The sequence below is a fragment of the Oratosquilla oratoria genome, chromosome 12 (assembly GCF_046742065.1).
Source record: "Oratosquilla oratoria isolate Oo_2021 chromosome 12, ASM4674206v1, whole genome shotgun sequence".
Classification (NCBI taxonomy): domain Eukaryota; kingdom Metazoa; phylum Arthropoda; class Malacostraca; order Stomatopoda; family Squillidae; genus Oratosquilla; species Oratosquilla oratoria.
In genome coordinates this window covers 34,724,870-34,742,223 of record NC_134788.1, presented here as the reverse complement: position 1 = coordinate 34,742,223, position 17,354 = coordinate 34,724,870, and the positions used below count along the sequence as shown (strand labels likewise).

General features: G+C 44.1%; 1 protein-coding gene across 2 annotated transcripts in view; it reads right to left on the bottom strand.

The window, feature by feature from the left end:
• Window positions 1-374: 374 nt before the first annotated feature.
• Window positions 375-17,354, bottom strand: part of Sur-8 (leucine-rich repeat protein shoc-2) — a 41,252-nt gene continuing 24,272 nt past the window's right edge. For both annotated transcript variants that reach the window (XM_076195072.1, XM_076195073.1), the window contains exons 8-13: window positions 17,103-17,258; window positions 15,879-16,036; window positions 12,088-12,212; window positions 10,484-10,641; window positions 8,409-8,646; window positions 375-3,507 (exon numbers count right to left, since the gene is read on the bottom strand). In XM_076195072.1, the coding sequence (XP_076051187.1) occupies window positions 3,472-3,507; window positions 8,409-8,646; window positions 10,484-10,641; window positions 12,088-12,212; window positions 15,879-16,036; window positions 17,103-17,258 (871 nt within the window). In that variant the 3' untranslated portion in view covers window positions 375-3,471. The remainder of the gene's footprint in view (window positions 3,508-8,408; window positions 8,647-10,483; window positions 10,642-12,087; window positions 12,213-15,878; window positions 16,037-17,102; window positions 17,259-17,354) is intronic.

Here is a 17,354-nt window from a genome sequence, read left to right as displayed (position 1 = left end):
CCTGTACACAGGCTTGCGAACTTGTTTAGGCGGGACAGGGAAAATCTCATCTCCAACAGGCTGACCACTCCGAGGTCCACTTTAGCAGAGCTGGTTGTGTTCCGCTCCCAAAATATTAAAGATTGAGAGACAGGTTCATACTGAAATAAAAGTCTGGTAGGCCACATACTATGCCAAAGGAAAATTTTGTCAGCCACATACTACACTGGCACCTATATTGCTTTAATAGTTTGGGAGCACTAACTGCTGCCAAACTAAAGCGGAATGTACCCAGCTCTGTACTTTAAATATATTTTCGTCCTGGCTAATGACTCATTTGTCCAAACAGCCGCTCCAACTCTCCACAGATTCGACCGGTTAATGAAACACCAGCACAATGCCTACTTGTTTATTATTATTATTATTTTTATTATTATTATTATTGAGGAGTAACAGTCAGCAGTCAGCCCGTCTGCTTGGGTCTTGGGGAGGGGGGCGGCAGTCCGTGACCGGACCCCTCTTTCCTCCCCTCCCCTCCCTCAATGCAACCTGTAAATAAGCGGTGCTCCTTCCTCTCTCTCCTCGACTCCACTTATTACGGGACCAGAGTCGTGACGACCTCCCTCTTTCACACACTTGCACGCACACTCTCGTTCGTCTCTGCGTCGTGCCACTCCTGCGCAATACCCACCTTAATCTGTCTAAAGCGATGACATGGTTACACTCACACGAAGGTGGTTGGGTGGGGGGGGGGGAAAGAAAGGAGGGGGCGAGGAGAGCAGGGGGAAGGGACCAGATGAAGGGGGGGGGGGGGGAAGGGAGATGCGGAGGGTAAAGCACTTGCTCCCTCACCACGTACAGTTGTCTCCTCTTGCCGTTTATCAACCACTAGTTGCGACGGATTCCCTTTCGGGATCGTCACACCTGCTGCACGTGTTCCTCCTCACTTCCATTCGTCTCATTTGCACGCAGTAACCGATAGCGGCCAGGGAGCAGCAGAAAAGGATGTCCGTAGCACAGGTAGTGGGAGCGGCAGGGAGTGGCAGGGCAGGCAGTTGTGGGTCGTGCCTTGGGCGGAATCTGCTTCGACTATTTCCAGAGGCCATCGGCATATATTCTTTTCTTTTTTCTTTTTTATGAGGGGAGAGGGACGAGGCCAAGAATGGGGAAGGATGCCCTGTGGTAAAAGTCGTGTAGGGGGGAGACCAGAGCCGCCCAAAGCCGACACCAGGTCCGACGCTGCCGCCGCCACCCCCCCGACCACCCCGACACCCCTTGCACGCGCACACACACACACACACATGCGGTCATTCCACATCGCCTCACTCACTCCTTGCACACTTGAGACCCTCAGTCTGCACACGCAGAAGCGTAGCTGCGGTTAGATCTCGGAAATCACCCCACCCTGAGGCGTCCTAACAGATAGATGGATGGACTACGCTTACGCTGGCCGTCTGCCCCTCTGTAGTTAGCGGTGGTCCTTGCTGCTGGGTCGGCGGGCTGACGCGCCACGACGCATTGCTACCTACCTGCCTGCTGCATGAGGTACCTACTACCTTGCGAGATTCGTCTTTCCTTCTTCTGAAGCCGCAAATCCTCCTCTTCCTTTGCCTTCTTGACTGCAATTCACACCATTTCAGGCGACTTTCTCCACGAAGGCGTTGTCCGCACGTCCTTCTCTTCTGGTCCTCTTCCTCTCTCTGGGGACGGGGCAAACCGCTACCTCGGGCCGTGGGGACGACGGTCTTTGTCTTTGAGGGTGTGCATGTAGGGTTCTTCTCAATTCAGGAGAACTTCGTTAGGCGGCTTCTCAATGGGCGGAGTGGCCTCTGCCTTTCCCCTCCCTCCCTCATGGTTGCCCAACTTCACTCCATTCCTCTCATCTCCACCGATGCCGGAGCACCCCGGGCGGTGGCACAGGGTGTGGTTCGACGATTCTACCTCTCCTTTGGCAGGAAGGGGCAGGCGGTCAGACCCCTCTCCAGTCCGTCTCGGAGGAAACCGAAAATGACGACGCGACTCCAAGTGGAGTCGGTAAGGCAGCAAATTTAATCCTGTCCGCTGGACTTGACTCCTCCTCCTCCTCCGCCTCCTCCATGCCCCGAGGAGCTTACTCCGTTTCTCCTTCGGGAGGAATGAGGTTTGTTTCATTTTTTTTGGGCGTTTTTTTTTCTTTTTAATTTACCAGATCATTCTTCTTCTTCTTCTTCTTCTTCCTGCAGCAGCGACAGCGGCACAGTACCTGAGAGAAGGGAATCGCCACCATTGACGAACTGCTCCTCTTTCTCGCAACATAAACACACCTGAGCTGTTACTTGCTCTATGGTGCCATGCAGACACGCACAACGTCACACACACACACACACACACAGGGTTCACCAGCACAACACTATACACTTCGGTCAGTGCACTTGTTCATGTGTCCGTTGGTCCTGACCAACACGTAGGTTCTCTGTGACGTCCACAGCCTCCTTTGTCGTACACCGTCACCCTGAGCTGTCTTGTGCGCAAGTGCACATATGTGCGTACATGTGTATGTGTGTGTGTGCGGGTCTTTCTTCCTCTTTCTCCTCGTCTTAAATGGACTGAAACCTCGACTCACCACTGCCAACAACTTGGTGTTACAAAAGCCACCACCACCATGAAGGCTCACAAACTTCCCTCGCTTCCTCTACTATCATCGACGACTTGCTGCCAAACACCCCCAATCAGCACCTTCACACCGCTCGCCGTAGCCAAAACACAGGCCACCTGCGCTGCCTCTTCCTTTCCCAGTTCTTCGTCAACAACTGATCCCGACTATTGTTGTCGTCACTTCTGCTGCAACTTGCCACGTATTAATTTCGATTGTTGGCTTACCAGGGAGAAGGCTGAGCAGACCGGTCGCCATGCGGAGTGTCCGTCTTCCTCCTCCAGGTTCCGGTTGTTCCCCCACTCCCCCGACTTGCTCACTCCATCCTCCTCTTGTTGTCATCTTCTACCGTCACAAGAGGTTCTTCTTTCACGGACACGGTAGTCCAAGTCCTTTATTTTTTTCTTTCTTTCCCACTTACGAGAGCACTGAGGAGGAGGAGGGGTAGGAGGAGGAGGAGGAGGGACAAGAGGAGGACGTGGTACCAGGTCGCCCTGTTGGAGCACAAAGCGAATGCCCCTTGGGATATGGGTGGAGCACTACCTCCTACGTAGAAGGTAGGAAGCGGCTCTTCTCTGTGGCACTCATAGACGAGGACGGGAGCGGAGCAGAGGAGAGGGAGTCTTGCGGCAATCTGGCTCACGAGCCGGCCTAAGCAGTGGGTCCTCCCTTCTCGGTCGTATGGGTATAGGGCGGAGGAACCACTTCTCCCCCCCCTCCCTCCCTCGTGATGACAGGTGGGCGGGCAGGCAGGCAGGGTGGGGTGGGCTGGGCTGTACCCTGGGTCGCTGGTCCGTTGGTCAGGGAAGGAGGTGTTGCCTGTCAGTCACTGCGATCATGGCGGCAGTGACGCCGGCCACTCACATGGTGCGGTAAGGACCCTGCATCTTCAAGAACTGCAAAATGAAAGAGAACAGTTATGACCACATTCGACAAAATGATTTACATGATGAGTAAGAAGAAATGGAAAAATGTTATGGTTAACTTGTAATTTATAGGAGGGATGACCCGTCATCCAGGAGGAGCCAAGATAAGAGGGAGGGGGGGAGGGGTGGTGAACGGGAGTGGAATGGATGGGTGGGAGTGGAATGGATGGGTGGGAGTGGAATGGATGGGTGGGAGTGGAATGGATGGGTGGGAGTGGAATGGATGGGTGGGAGTGGGTGGGGGTGAAATGGGTAGGAGTGGAATTATGACTTTTGACATTGGCTACCTCCCTTGTAAGGGGGAAAGAACCCTAGGTATACATATGTATATGTGTATTTACCTAGTTGTATTTTGTGGGAAGGAGAGCTACGCTCGTGGTGTCCCGCCTTTGTATCTCGCAGTGTCTAGTTTCCTTTTAAACTCATGAATGGTTTTTGCGCACACTATTTCCTTGTCCAGTTTGTTCCAAGTGTCTACCACTCTATGTGGAAAACTTTTTCTTCAGATCTCTTCTGTAGCTATATTTATTAATTTTCTTTCCATGTCCTCTTGTGCTTCTCCTGTCCCAGTTTAACAAGTCCTCTCTATCAAGTATTTCTGTGCCTTTCATGATTCTGTAGATGGTCAGTACCTCTCTCTTCTTTGCTCCAGAGTCGGTAAATCTAGTTTAGCCAATCTCTCCTCATAGGACAAGTTTGCGAGTGCAGGTGCCATTTTTGTTGCTGCTCTCTGGATTCTTTCTATTTTCTTTATATTCTTTTTGGTACTGGGTGACCACAATGTCGCCACATATTCTAGTCTAGGCCTTATCAGTGTGACCGATATTTTTAAAATAATTTCTTCGTCCACATATGTAAATGCCACTTTTATTGATCTTAGCAAGTTGTGGGATTCTCCAACAATTTTGTTTATCTGTCATAGGACAAGTCGTTTGAGATAATTATGCCCAAATCTTTTTCGGATCTCTCCTTCTTTACCTCCTTGGTTCCAATTTTATATTGTCCTGATATTCTGTTTTTGCTTTTTTTCCAAACTCCATTATGCTACACTTCTTGATATTGAAGTCCACCTCCCATTTCTGACTCCAGTTCCATACTTTATTCAGGTCTTCCAGCAGTGATTCGCAATCCTCTTCAGTTTTTATTTTCATTAAGAGTTTGGCATCATCAACAAAGAAGCTCATGTAACATTTCACATCATCATCCATGTCATTCACATAAATAGCAAACATTATTGGAGCCAATACAGATCCTTGCGGTACTCCACTGATCACCTCTTTCCAATCTGAATGTTTTTCTCTGAGCACTACTCTCATCTTTCTACCAATCAGGAAGCCCTCCATCCATTTTAGTAGGTTCCTTTGTATCCCTCCTATATGTTCAAGTTTCTTTAATAATTTTTTGTGTGGTACTTTGTCAAAAGCTTTTTGTAAGTCCAGGAAGGCATGTGTGTGTATTTACCTGGTTGTATTATACGGGAAGGGAACTATGCTCGTGGTGACCCGTCTTTGTATCTTTCAGCATCAAGTTTATTCTTAACCCCTTCCATATGGTGCCGCATACGTAGGCATCATGAGGAGCAAGTGGATACGCGAGGCTGCCATATCGGCGTCTTGATTGTATTTATTGTAGTTGCCCCTCCGTAATAACATACTCTCTAAACTGAATGTAATCACATTTTCTATGGTTATCAAAATTCACGGGTGAAAGAGAGAACGATCGATATAAGCGGTGACTATATTTTATGGTGCGAGTATTATTACGACACGTCGTACGGCTGGCATTGGCTGCTGCCCGAGAGATTTAAGGCCCGTACTGAAGAGGTTAAAATTGTGAATAGTATTTGCACACACTGTTTTTTCATCTAAGTTATTCCATATATCCAGCATTATGTGTGGGAAGCTATTTTTTTTTTCTATCTCTTCTATAGTTGTCCTTTTTGAGTTTCCTTTTCATGACCTCTTGTTTTTCCTTTGTCATTGTGTGTGTGTGCATATATATATGCTAGGACATTGTGACAAGTTGATGAAGGTGGAAAAAGAAGTCATGGGTCTAGTTCTGAGTTTTTTAGTTTATTCCTGACCAGTTTTGCTCTATGTTTCCTCTGAAGAAGCATAGAGCAAAACCGGTCTGGAATAAACTAAAAAACTCGGAACAAGACCTGTGACTTCTTTCTCCACCATCAACATATATATATATATATAAAATGATTGAAGTTCACAGTAGCTTCTGTATTCATGACTTTTTTGCCGAATAGTTCTACGTTTCTGACGCTGGAATGGTGAGCAGTGGGTAGCTACTGCTCACCGTTCTATCGTCAAAGATGTAGAACTACTCGGCAAAAAAGTCGTGAATGCAGAAGCTGCTGTGAACTTCAATCACAATTGTCTACATGAGAACCTGCTAACTTAATACACCAATATATATATATATACCTTCATATACATACATGGAACATAAGAGAGGAGTTTGAATGTTGAGATAAGGTGTCTGAGATGTATGATGGGGGTTACTAGGCTGGATAGAGTGAGAAACGAGGTGAGGAGGATAACAGGGGTGGAGAGGGAGTTGGGAGATAGGGTGGATGAAAGAGTATTGGGATGGTTTGGACACATGGAGAGAATGAGTGAAGAAAGACTAGTAAAAGAGGTGTTGGATGCAGATGTGGAGGGAGTAAACATGAGGGGACGACCAAGGATGAGATGGATGGATGGGATAAAAGGGGCATTAGGGAAGAGGGGAATGTCTGTTGAGGAAGGATGGGAGAGGACAGAAGATAGGGGTGAATGGAGAATGGTTGTGTATGGATGATACAGTGATCCATAAGGTGGAATGGGTGGGGGATGGGGGGTGTGGGAGTATGTATGAGAAAAATTTGACGCAGCCTGAAGGGATTTCTCCCCATCTTCGCCATTTCTGCATGAAGGGGATGGAGAGGGGGGGGTCACTGATTTAATGAAGCGGCCTTGCTGTGTCTTGCAACACTGCTTCTGCCCCAGGGCAGTGGACAAGATGCAGGGATGACCAGTAATCCTGGAGGTGCCAAGATAAGAGGGAGGGAAGAGGGTGGAGGGGAGTGGAGTATGTTGGGGATGGAAAGGGGGTTGATTTCTTGCCTTTGTTTTTTGGCTACCTCCTTTGTTAGGGGGAAAAAGCCTTTGGAATATATATATGTATACACACACACAGGTGAAAGAGTCTTTTGGTATATGTATTTAGTTTCTTATACCGTTTCAATAATTATCACTGTAAATAATAACAAGGTCAAAACATGACAGACAATTCAAAACTGGGGAGGAATGAATGAACCCTGGAATCGTGACAGTAGCAAGGGGAAACCCCGTTTTTTTGGGGGTCGGAACTCGGTCCTCTTTAGGCTGGGGTGAGCCTGACCCACTATCTACATACTACCAGTGTTTCCCAACCATTTTTTTTTCAGGCGACCCCAGTATGATCCTCATATAACTGCTACCCAACTAATCTATTTGTGTATGTGTTAATATATATGGTTATAGTATTGAATTCATATAATTTTGAGAAAAAAAAAAAAAAAAAGGTCACCCCAGAACGCCCACCTGAAGAATCATCACCCCATGAGATCCCACCTGAAGAACTGTCACCCCATACACTGAATAGTGGAGTAAAGATTAGGTTAGGTTAGGTTGAATGAGGGTTATGCTTATTGTCGCCAACTTATACAACCAAAGAATAAAAAAACCCAGGTTGGCCCACATGAAGAATTATCACCCTGTCGAAAACTGGGGTGACAATTCTTCATGTAGAAAAAAAAAAAAAAGGCATACAAGATGTCTTGGTGACCCCAAGGGTTGGGAAACAGTGACTTATGATACTTCCCACATACTTTTTATGATTTCTCCTTATCCCCCTGGGTCACCCCATCAGCTGTGGGGATTAACCGCTTCGATACGATGACGCCTACGTGAGGCATAAGTGGGTACACATGGATGTCGGCGTTGGCATTTTGGTTATGGATATTTCGTTTGTAGTCGTACAAGAGTTACCCCTGGATTCTGTGAACTGGTTTGATCCCTTTTTCTGTGTTTATTCTTACTCAGAGTAAAAGAGAACGAGTAGTACAGCAGTGATTTTATCTTCTCTACTGTGAGTAGTGTGATGCATCGTACATATGGCAGACAATGCTGCGCACAATCATTTGGCTCGCACTGAAGTGGTTAAGCAAGCTGGTAAGACATTTAGCGTCAATAGGACCTCAAGGATGACCTCAGTTTTCTGTGACTGTCCACATTCGGGGTGAACGAGAACGAAAGGGAAATATTACAGCTGTAAATTTATATCTTATAATGCGCGTACTGTAATGCATCATCAAATCATCAGACATTCGGCAGCCTGATGCTTGTGCACGAGTATTCGACTTGTACAGAAGAAGTTAACCACTTTGGTATGAGTCAAATTGTCGCATGCAGCATTGGCTGCCATATGTATGATTCATCACATTACTCACATTACAAAATATAAAGTCACTGCTGTATTGCTCGTTCTCTTTTACTTTGAGTAATGATAAACACAAAAAACATGATCAAACCAATTCACAGAATACAGGGATATGTACATATACATGTACAACTACATGTACATGTACAATATATGTACAACTATGAAAATATGTACAACTACAAGTACATGTACAATATATGTACAACTATGAATAATATAAGATGCCTACACCAGCATCCTCGTGTACCCACTCGTGCCTCATTACTCCTATGTAGGCGTCATTGTACCAAAGCGGTTACGATCTGGGCTTACCTAAATGACAAGGGAAGGCCCGCCAGCTACGATCTCGGGGGAAATTTGGCTGAGCAGGCAGTTCTGTTACAATCTGGGCTTACCTGAATGACGAGGGAAGGCCCGCCAGCTACGATCTCGGGGGGAATTTGGCTGAGCGGGCAGTTCTCTATGGACATGATTTGGAGGTTTGTGCAGAGGGCAAGCTCGAAGGGCAAGTTGTGCAACAGCGGGTTGTCGTTGATGTAGAGCGACTCGAGCGATTCCAGGGTGCCGATCTCCTCTGGCAGGTAGCTCAGGTTGTTCTCCCCCACGTTCAGGTTGGTCAGATTGGTCAGGTGCCTGTGGGCAGAGAAGGTCTTTCTTTAAATTTTTAATTTTTCGTTAAATTTTTCATTTTTTGTTAAATAAATAAATAAATTATAATAATATAAATAATAATAAATTAAATGAATAAATGCATAGTTATAGTTAAATAATAAACAAATAAGTAAATAGTAAATAATAATAAATTGACAAATACATACATATACCAAGGCTTTTTCCCCCTTACAAGGGAGGTAGCCAAAAAGGAAAAGGCATAAAATCATTCCCACCCATTCTATCCCTGAATACACTCCACACCCCTCCACCCTCCCTCTTATCTTAGCACCTCCTGGATGACGGGTCATCCCTGCACCTTGTCCACTGCCCTGGGTCAGAAGCAGTGTCGCAAGACACAGCACATCCACAGCAAGGCCGCTTCATTAAATCAGCGACCCCCCCTCTCCGTCCCCCCAAACATAAAAAGAGAAGACAGGGAGAAATCCCTTCGGGCTGCGTCAAATTTTGCTCACACATACTACCTCACCCCCCATCCCCCCATCCATTCCACCTCATGCATCACAACATCATCCATCCATATACAACCATTCTCCATTCACCCGTCTTCTGTCCTCTCCCGTCCTTCCTCAACAGACATTCCCCTCTTCCCCAAAGCCCCCTTCACCCCATCCATCCACCTCATCCTAGGGCGTCCCCTCATGTTCACTCCCTCCACATCTGCCTTCCATACCTCTTTTACTAGTCTTTCTTCACTCATTCTTTCCATGTGTCCAAACCATCCTAATACTCTTTCATCAACCCTATCTCCCAACTCCCTTTCCACCCCCGTTCTTCTCCTCACCTCCTCATTTCTCACTCTATCTAGTAACCCCCATCATACTTCTCAGACACCTCATCTCAAACACATTCAAACTCCTTCTCTTATGTTCCATGTTTCTGCCCCATGCAGTGCTGTTGCCACAATCACTCCTTCATACAGATAACTAATAATAAATGGAAATCAAGCAAATAATAAAAACAGACAAATAATAGTAAACAAATAATATAAAATAAATGGCAGGCATTACAGCATCTTGCTTACGTGTTTATCTAAACCAGTGGTTCTCAAACTTTTTCGTGAGTGACGACCCTATTTGGAACATTTCAATCCTTCGCGACCCAGAATAAAGAGAACCAAAACGGATAGTGATATATACCCTTTACTTTAGAAAAAATAAAAATAAAAATAATGTGTACAGCTTTTCTTTAACAAAACTAAATAAACAGAATCCACGGCACTGCACTTCCTTCAGAAAACTAAATTAATTGGTCAAGTATTTGAAATACTCTGAAAACGTGAGAATATTCCATGTCCCTCTGACCTATCAAAATTGATCTCGCAACACAACTTTGGGTCATGACCCATAATTTGAGAACCACTGATCTAAATGAATCTTAAAACTTTGAACTGAGCTACATTGCACTGCCTCTGCAGGAAGTCTATTCCATTCATTAACCACAGTTGGCAAAGTTATTTCTACCCACTTCTAAATTAAATCTATTTCCTGACATTATTTCTCGTCGATCACTCCCTCGTACCTTCTTCATCTTGCAACAGTAATCACATAAAACATGTGAATAAAGATTGCTGAAACCATGAGGAAATCAAAGATCGGAATACTAAATACTAAATGTTTTCGTCTATCTAAGACTTCTCCAAAGATATCTTAAATAGACGAAAACATTTGGTATGTTCTTTGATTTTGTCATGGTTTCAGAAAAAAAAAAAAAAAAAAATTATCCCCAAACACATACTTCTCTAAATATCAACCTTATTTCCATAATCTAGAAAATAAAATAAACAAAAATTCTTTACCCAAGAGCTCGTGGAAGGGCGGACAGCTGGTTAGACTGGACGATGAGTTTCTGGAGGTCCTTCAGGAAGCCGATCTCTGACGGAAGACCTTCGAGCCTGTTCTCCTCCAGGTCCAACACCCGTAGCTTCCGTAGATTGCCCAGGCTCACTGGTATTTTCTGGTAAACATGAGAGCATTGCACATTACTGGTAATTACTGGTATTTTCAGGTAAACATGAGAGCATTGCACATTACTGGTATTTTCTAGTAAACAAGAGAGCGTTGCACATTAGTTCTCTTCCTAGTCTCCATATTTCTCACTCTACTCGTATAACACAGCGGTTCTTAACCTTTTTCAGTACCCGTAACCCTGATACCTCGGGAAAAAATTCTCGTACCTCCCCCCTCTAGTACAAATACAATGCAAACACATGAAAAGTATTAGCAATACAAACCTTGCTTTGCTTTCTCATGGAAAACATACAGTACCGTTGCACTGGCTATCATGTCTCATACTACCCCCAGGGTTCGAGGTTACGTACCCCCCTCCCCCAGTTAAGAACCACCGAAACACCTGTCGTCATATTTCTCGAACGCTTCATCTCGGATCTTTGTTCAGTCTCTGCTCCATACAACACCATGGATATGATTCCTCCCACGTACAATCTCATCTCTGCATTTATTTCCAAATACAGGAATACCTTACTATTCGACCGAGTGCTACAAAGTAGGTAAAACAAATGTTGGGTGCATATATGTCAAAGCCCCCAGGAGGCAAAAAAATAATTGGGGGGATTGACAGGGTCCATGAATACAACCCCCCTATTTACGTACACGTAAAACCCACCTCAATATACGAATTTTCGCATTGCGACCAGTCAGCTGGGAACACAACTCGGTTGTATAGTAAGGTATTTCTGTAACTATTTTTCATAATGGCCTTCATACCACCCAAACATTAAACATGAGAATATGTACATATACCAATGGCTTTTTCTTACATAAAGGGAGGTACACAAAAAAAAAAAAAAAAAAAAAAAAAAAAAAAAAAAAAAAAAAAATCCACTCCCGCCTATTAGAATACATACATACATATACCAATAGCTTTTTCTCCTTTGTACAATTAGAATACATAAATGAATGATCGTATACGACAGTGGTTCTTAGCCTTTTTCATCAATTGACCCCCCCCCCCCCGAGACTCTTCAGGGTATTAGCGTAACCCCCGTATAATCAATTTTGAAACTGTGAACCTTGAGAAAAGGCAAGATAAAAAACTGGTCATGGTTGATACGCTTACTGTAGCAGGCCACCGCACTTGTGACCAGTGTTGCACTCGTCAAACTGGTCAAAGCCCAAGTGTAATTCAAATGTACGAAAATACATCTTTCCCCAAACGACCCCCCAGGTTAAGAACCGCTGGTATACACGTTAAAAGACAACTCAAAGGTCGTTACCTTGAGATGATTTTTCAAGAGGATTAGCAGGTTAAGAACCGCTGGTATACACGTTAAAAGACGACTCAATGGTCGTTACCTTGAGATGATTGTTCGAGAGGATTAGCAGGTTAAGAACCGCTGGCATACACATTAAAAGACGACTCAACAGGTGTGATGGTCATTACCTTGAGATGATTGTTCGAGAGGATCAGCACCTCCAGGTTGTGCAGACTGGAAATGTCCTCCGGAACTTTCGTCAACTGGTTCGTGCCCAGGTTCAGCTCCACCATGTTGCTCCAGGACCCGATGTCTGCGACGGCAAGAGATGATTGAAAGTGAGTCAAAAAGTTTAACCTGCATACCCCATCTACAATTACATATATCAGATAATTTTTTAACCTGCATGTGTCTGCGTACCCCGTCTACAATTACATATGTCAGATAATTTTTTAACCTTGTGTCTGCGTACCCCGTCTACAATTACATATGCGTACCCTGTCTACAATTACATGTATCAGATCATTTTTATGGCCGTTGTGCATGGGACTTGAACCTACCGCTCTGAGGTCAGGAGGCTGCCAAGACGGTGCCATAAAAATGATCTGATTAATGTCGCTGTTCACTAGCAAATTTCTCACACTTATATATATACAAAAGGCTTTTTTCCCCCTTACAAGGGAGGTAGCCAAAAGACAAAGGCATAGAAACCACTTCCACTCATTCCATCCCCTACATCCTCCACTCCCCTCTTCCTAAATTTAACCTCTCGAATACGACAATGCTTACGTACGCACTGTGAGCTGCGAGTGAGGTGTACAAGGATGCCAGCGTCGGCTTCCCGATTATATTTATTTTGTGGTTTTGTAGCTGAGTGATCCCTGTATTCTGTGAACAGGCTTCATTACATTTTCTGTGATGTTATATTCATTCTGGGTAAAAGAAATCGAGTATAAGAGCAGCGACTTTATATTTCATAGCGTACGACTTGTGATGCATCACCCATCCAGCAACCTAATGTCTACGCAAATATTCGACTTGTATCGAAGAGGTTAATATATTCAAGAAAAGTCTATTTGTGGCGATCTGATAATCAGCGGTCAAACTGGCAACGTCTCATTCCAAGGGTGAGGAGGTGGGGGGGGCCCACCTCTGCCCCACCCTGAACAGACTCCTTAGAGCAAGGGTTCTCAGCCTTACTTGGCCTATTCACCCCTTTCACCATTTGTCTGAATGTCATTCCCCCCTCCTTTCCAAGATTGCCTGTTTCAAAAAGTGCATTCTAAATAATATGCAAATATTACTAAAAACCCTTTAATTTTTTCCAAATTAGTATATATTTTTCCCATACTAGTATAATTCCAGCCCAGGTGACAGGTCAGATTGGCCAAAACCTGTAATTGCTTTCCTCGCCGCATAAACTGACTGTGGTCACAAATCACCCCCAGAAAACCCAAAATTCTCCCCTGGGGGTGAATTTCACCCCTAATGAGAACCCCTGTCTTAGAGCAGCACTTCTCAACCTTAGGGTTCCCCGGAACCCTATGGTTCCCCAAAAGGTCCCTGAGGGTTCCGCAAGAACAAGTGGGATATGCTAATGCACTTTTGATTTTTTATTTAATTCCATATACGTAATTTGATTAAACACGCATGACATATTCTTGGTAATTGTAATAATATAATATAGACATCATCCTATCTAACCTATTATTACGATGTAAATAAAATAAGATATGGTATACGTTTTGTTTTTTTCACAGGGGTTACTTGAGACCTGTAATTTATCTTCAAGGTTATGCAAGGGTAAAAAGGTTGAGAAACGCTGCCTTAGAGTCTCAGCGTTTCCCGATCTTTTCCAATACACAACCCCTTTCAGTCGCACCAAACCTACCATGACCCCCCCATCTTTATGAGCCGTCTGAAAGCATACTCACTCTTAATATCACACGTACATTATTTTTAAGATTTAAAAGATCAACCACAGCAGAGAGCAACTTTTTTTTTATTGTTCTTTATCAGTGTTTATATACAAGGGCATTAATTCACGTATTTTAACGAAAAGGCTGCGTTTGCTTTTTTGATACGAGCAAACCAATACGTGGGTCTAGGTGGCGGAATGCACACACTGTTGGACCCTCCACAACCCCCAGAAAAAGGCTCATGACCCACAGATTGGGAACCCCGTAATAAATTAATTACACTCCCAGAGCAAACCTCTTTCATGATTTCTGGAATCGTACGTCACAAACTGCAGTCCTACCCCTATGGACGAGAGTTACGTAGCATCCTTTTACGACTGGAGACCTACTCAAAGAAGAATACCAATCGCTTTAATCTCTTCCTCACAATGATGCCTACGTAACAAGGTGCAAGTGGATATACGAGAATGCCACCGTCAGCATCTTGATTATATTCTTTTTTTTTTTAGCGGTTGCAGCTGATCGACCCCTGTATTACGTGAACTGGCTTGATTGTGTTCTCTGTAGTTATTAATATTCAGAGTGAAAGAGAACGAGTAATACTGCTGCGACTTTATATTTTGTAATGCGAGTATTGTGATGCGCTGTTGAATCATCACACGTGAGGCCAGTGATGTTGCGTGCAAGAATTCAGTTCGTACTGAAGAGGTTAACTTCTATTACTGCTCCTCTCGGATATATCTCCTTTCCCTCCTCCACCAATCGTCTCCGAGGACGGAAATGCCACTTCCGATGATGAAATACGAATCTGGGTTAATCTCTCATTTCTTTTATCATCATCTCTATGGCAACCCACAGAGAGAGAGAGAGAGAGAGAGAGAGAGAGAGAAAGAGAGAACATGGGAAGAAGAGAGGTGGGAAAAGAAAAGAGAGGAGAGGGAGATGAAGGAGAGAAGAGAGGGAGAGAAAGGAGAGGGAGGAGAGAGAAGAGGGAGGAGAGAGAAGAGGGAGAGAGAAGAGGGAGAGAGAAGAGAGGGAGAGAAGCGAGAGAAGAGATGGGGAGGTGGGAGAAAAAAAGAGGAGAGGGAGAGATGAGAGGGAGAGAAGAGAGGGAGAAGAAAGAGAGAAGAGAGGGAGAGGGAGATGAAAGAGAGAAGAGAGGGAGAGGGAGATGAAAGAGAGAAGAGAGGGAGAAGAAAGAGAGAAGAGAGGGAGAAGAAAGAGAGAAGAGAGGGAGAAGAAAGAGAGAAGAGAGGGAGAAGAAAGAGAGAAGAGAGGGAGAGGGAGAAGAAAGAGAGAAGAGAGGGAGAGAAGAGAAGGAGAGGGAGAGAGAGGAGCGAGAGAGAAGAGGGGGAGAGAGCAAGGGAGAGAAGAGAGGGAGAGGTGGGAGAAAAAAAAAAGGAGAGGGAGAAGAGAGAAAAGAGGGAGAGAGAAGAGAGGTGGGAGAAAAAAGAAAAGAGAGGAGAGGGAGAAGAGAGAATAATGGGAGAAAAAAGAAGAAGAGAGAATAATGGGAGAAAAGAGAAGAAGAGAGGGAGAGCGAAGAGAAAAAAGAACAAAGAGGGAAGAGAGGGAGAATAGAGGAGTGAGAGAGAAGAGGAAGAAAAAAAAGGGAGATAAGAAAGGGAGAAGAGGGAGAGAGAGAAGAGACAGAATAGAGAGAGGAGAGAAATAGAGATAGAAGAGAGACAGAAATAGAGATAGAAGAGAGACAGAGAGAGAGAGAAAGAGAGAGAGAGAGAGGGGAGATAGAGATAGAATACAGAGAAGAGAGAGAGAGCACAAGGGAAGAGGGAGAAAAAGAAGAAAGAAGAGAAAAAAAGAGAAGAGAGGGAGTAGAGGGAGAAGACAGGGAGAGAGAAGAGGTAAAGAGAGAAAGAGAGAGAAGAGAGGAGAGAAAGACAGACGAGAGTAAGGGTACGGTGTGCATATATATATATGTATGTGTATGTGTGTGTGTGTGTGTGTGTGTGTGTGTGTGTGTGTGTGTGTGTGTGTGTGTGTGTGTGTGTGTGTGTGTGTAATCATGGCTAGCGAGAACGTCAAGACGTTGTACTGACCAAGCGGGAGGGAGGTGAGGCAGTTGTCCTTCATGTTCAGCTTGGTGAGGTACTTGGCGCGGGAAAAGATCCCGTACGGAATCTTGTCAACACGATTGTGCTCCAGGTTGATGGAGTGGACGTTGGTAAATTGTGACGGTCCCCCTACTGGATACGCGCTGCAAAAGAAAAACGGTAAGTAGGGCGATTGTGCACTCTGACCTGGCCACACCTTTGTACGTACGGAGGAAGAGTCTCTTAAAGAAGAAGAAGAAGAAGAAAAAAAAAAATAATAATAATAATAATAATAATAATAGTAAAAATCATATTAACACCATCATCTCCGATTTTGCAGAAATTTGGTTTATAGGTAGTTTTAGGGCCCTAAACATGTTACTGAAATTTAAAGGTCAATCTGAACAACCATTCAGGAGATATAACTTCACATGGAAGGAGGTCACTGACATTTGGCAATCAATAAACTAGGGTGATAGACCAGGAATCCAAATATCAGAGTTTTAGAACTGTAAGTTGAAAAATAAAAAAATTCCCACTTTAGAAATAATTCAGGATCAAGATTTGACCCCTGGGGTATTAAAATATATATATATATATACACATATATATATATATGAGAAAAATGAAGGCATAAGCTTTGGCTATTAGAATCAATAGAAAAAAATAAATATAAATAAAGAAAATATAGATGAGAAAAATGAAGGCATAAGCTTTGGCTATTAGAATCAGGGAAAAAAACAACAACAAAAAAAACAACGCTAGTACTTTTCATATAATCAACACAAGTGTGCGCCACATTTATACGGTGTCCATCAACTGTACATATTAGGGCATTATGCACTTGTTGATCTGACAGGGAATGCCCCTATATGGAGAAGCAAACTATGTAAAGATGATAAAAATGTAAATTGTGATGGTCTGCCTACTGGATCCGCATACATACATATACCAAGGCTTTTTCCCCCTTACAAGGGAGCTAGCCAAAAAGGAAAAGGCATAAAATCATTCCCACCCATTCCATCCCTGAATATACTCCACACCCCTCCACCCTCCCTCTCACTTAGCACCTCCTGGATATGCACGGCAAAAAAATAAATAAATAAATAAACAAATAAATAAATAGGGAGTTTGTGTGTGTGCTCAAACTTGGCCAAACCTTTGTACAGAGGAAGAGGCCGTTTGGAGGAGTGAGCTACGTGAAGACAATAAAGACGTAAAGTCGATTACCTGAAGGCATTGCGGGAGAGCGTAAGAGAGGACAAGTTGCTGAGGGAGCTGAGAAGGCCTTCCGGCAGGAGCGAGATCTGATTACTCTCGACGTTAAATTCGTCCAAGTGGACGCACTTGCTGAGGGAACGGGGCACCCCAGACAACCGGTTGTACCTGGAGAAACAATTCAATTTCAATTTAATAGTTTATTCAACAAAATATCACACATTACATTTTCATGTTGAAGAGTATACATATATACATACATTT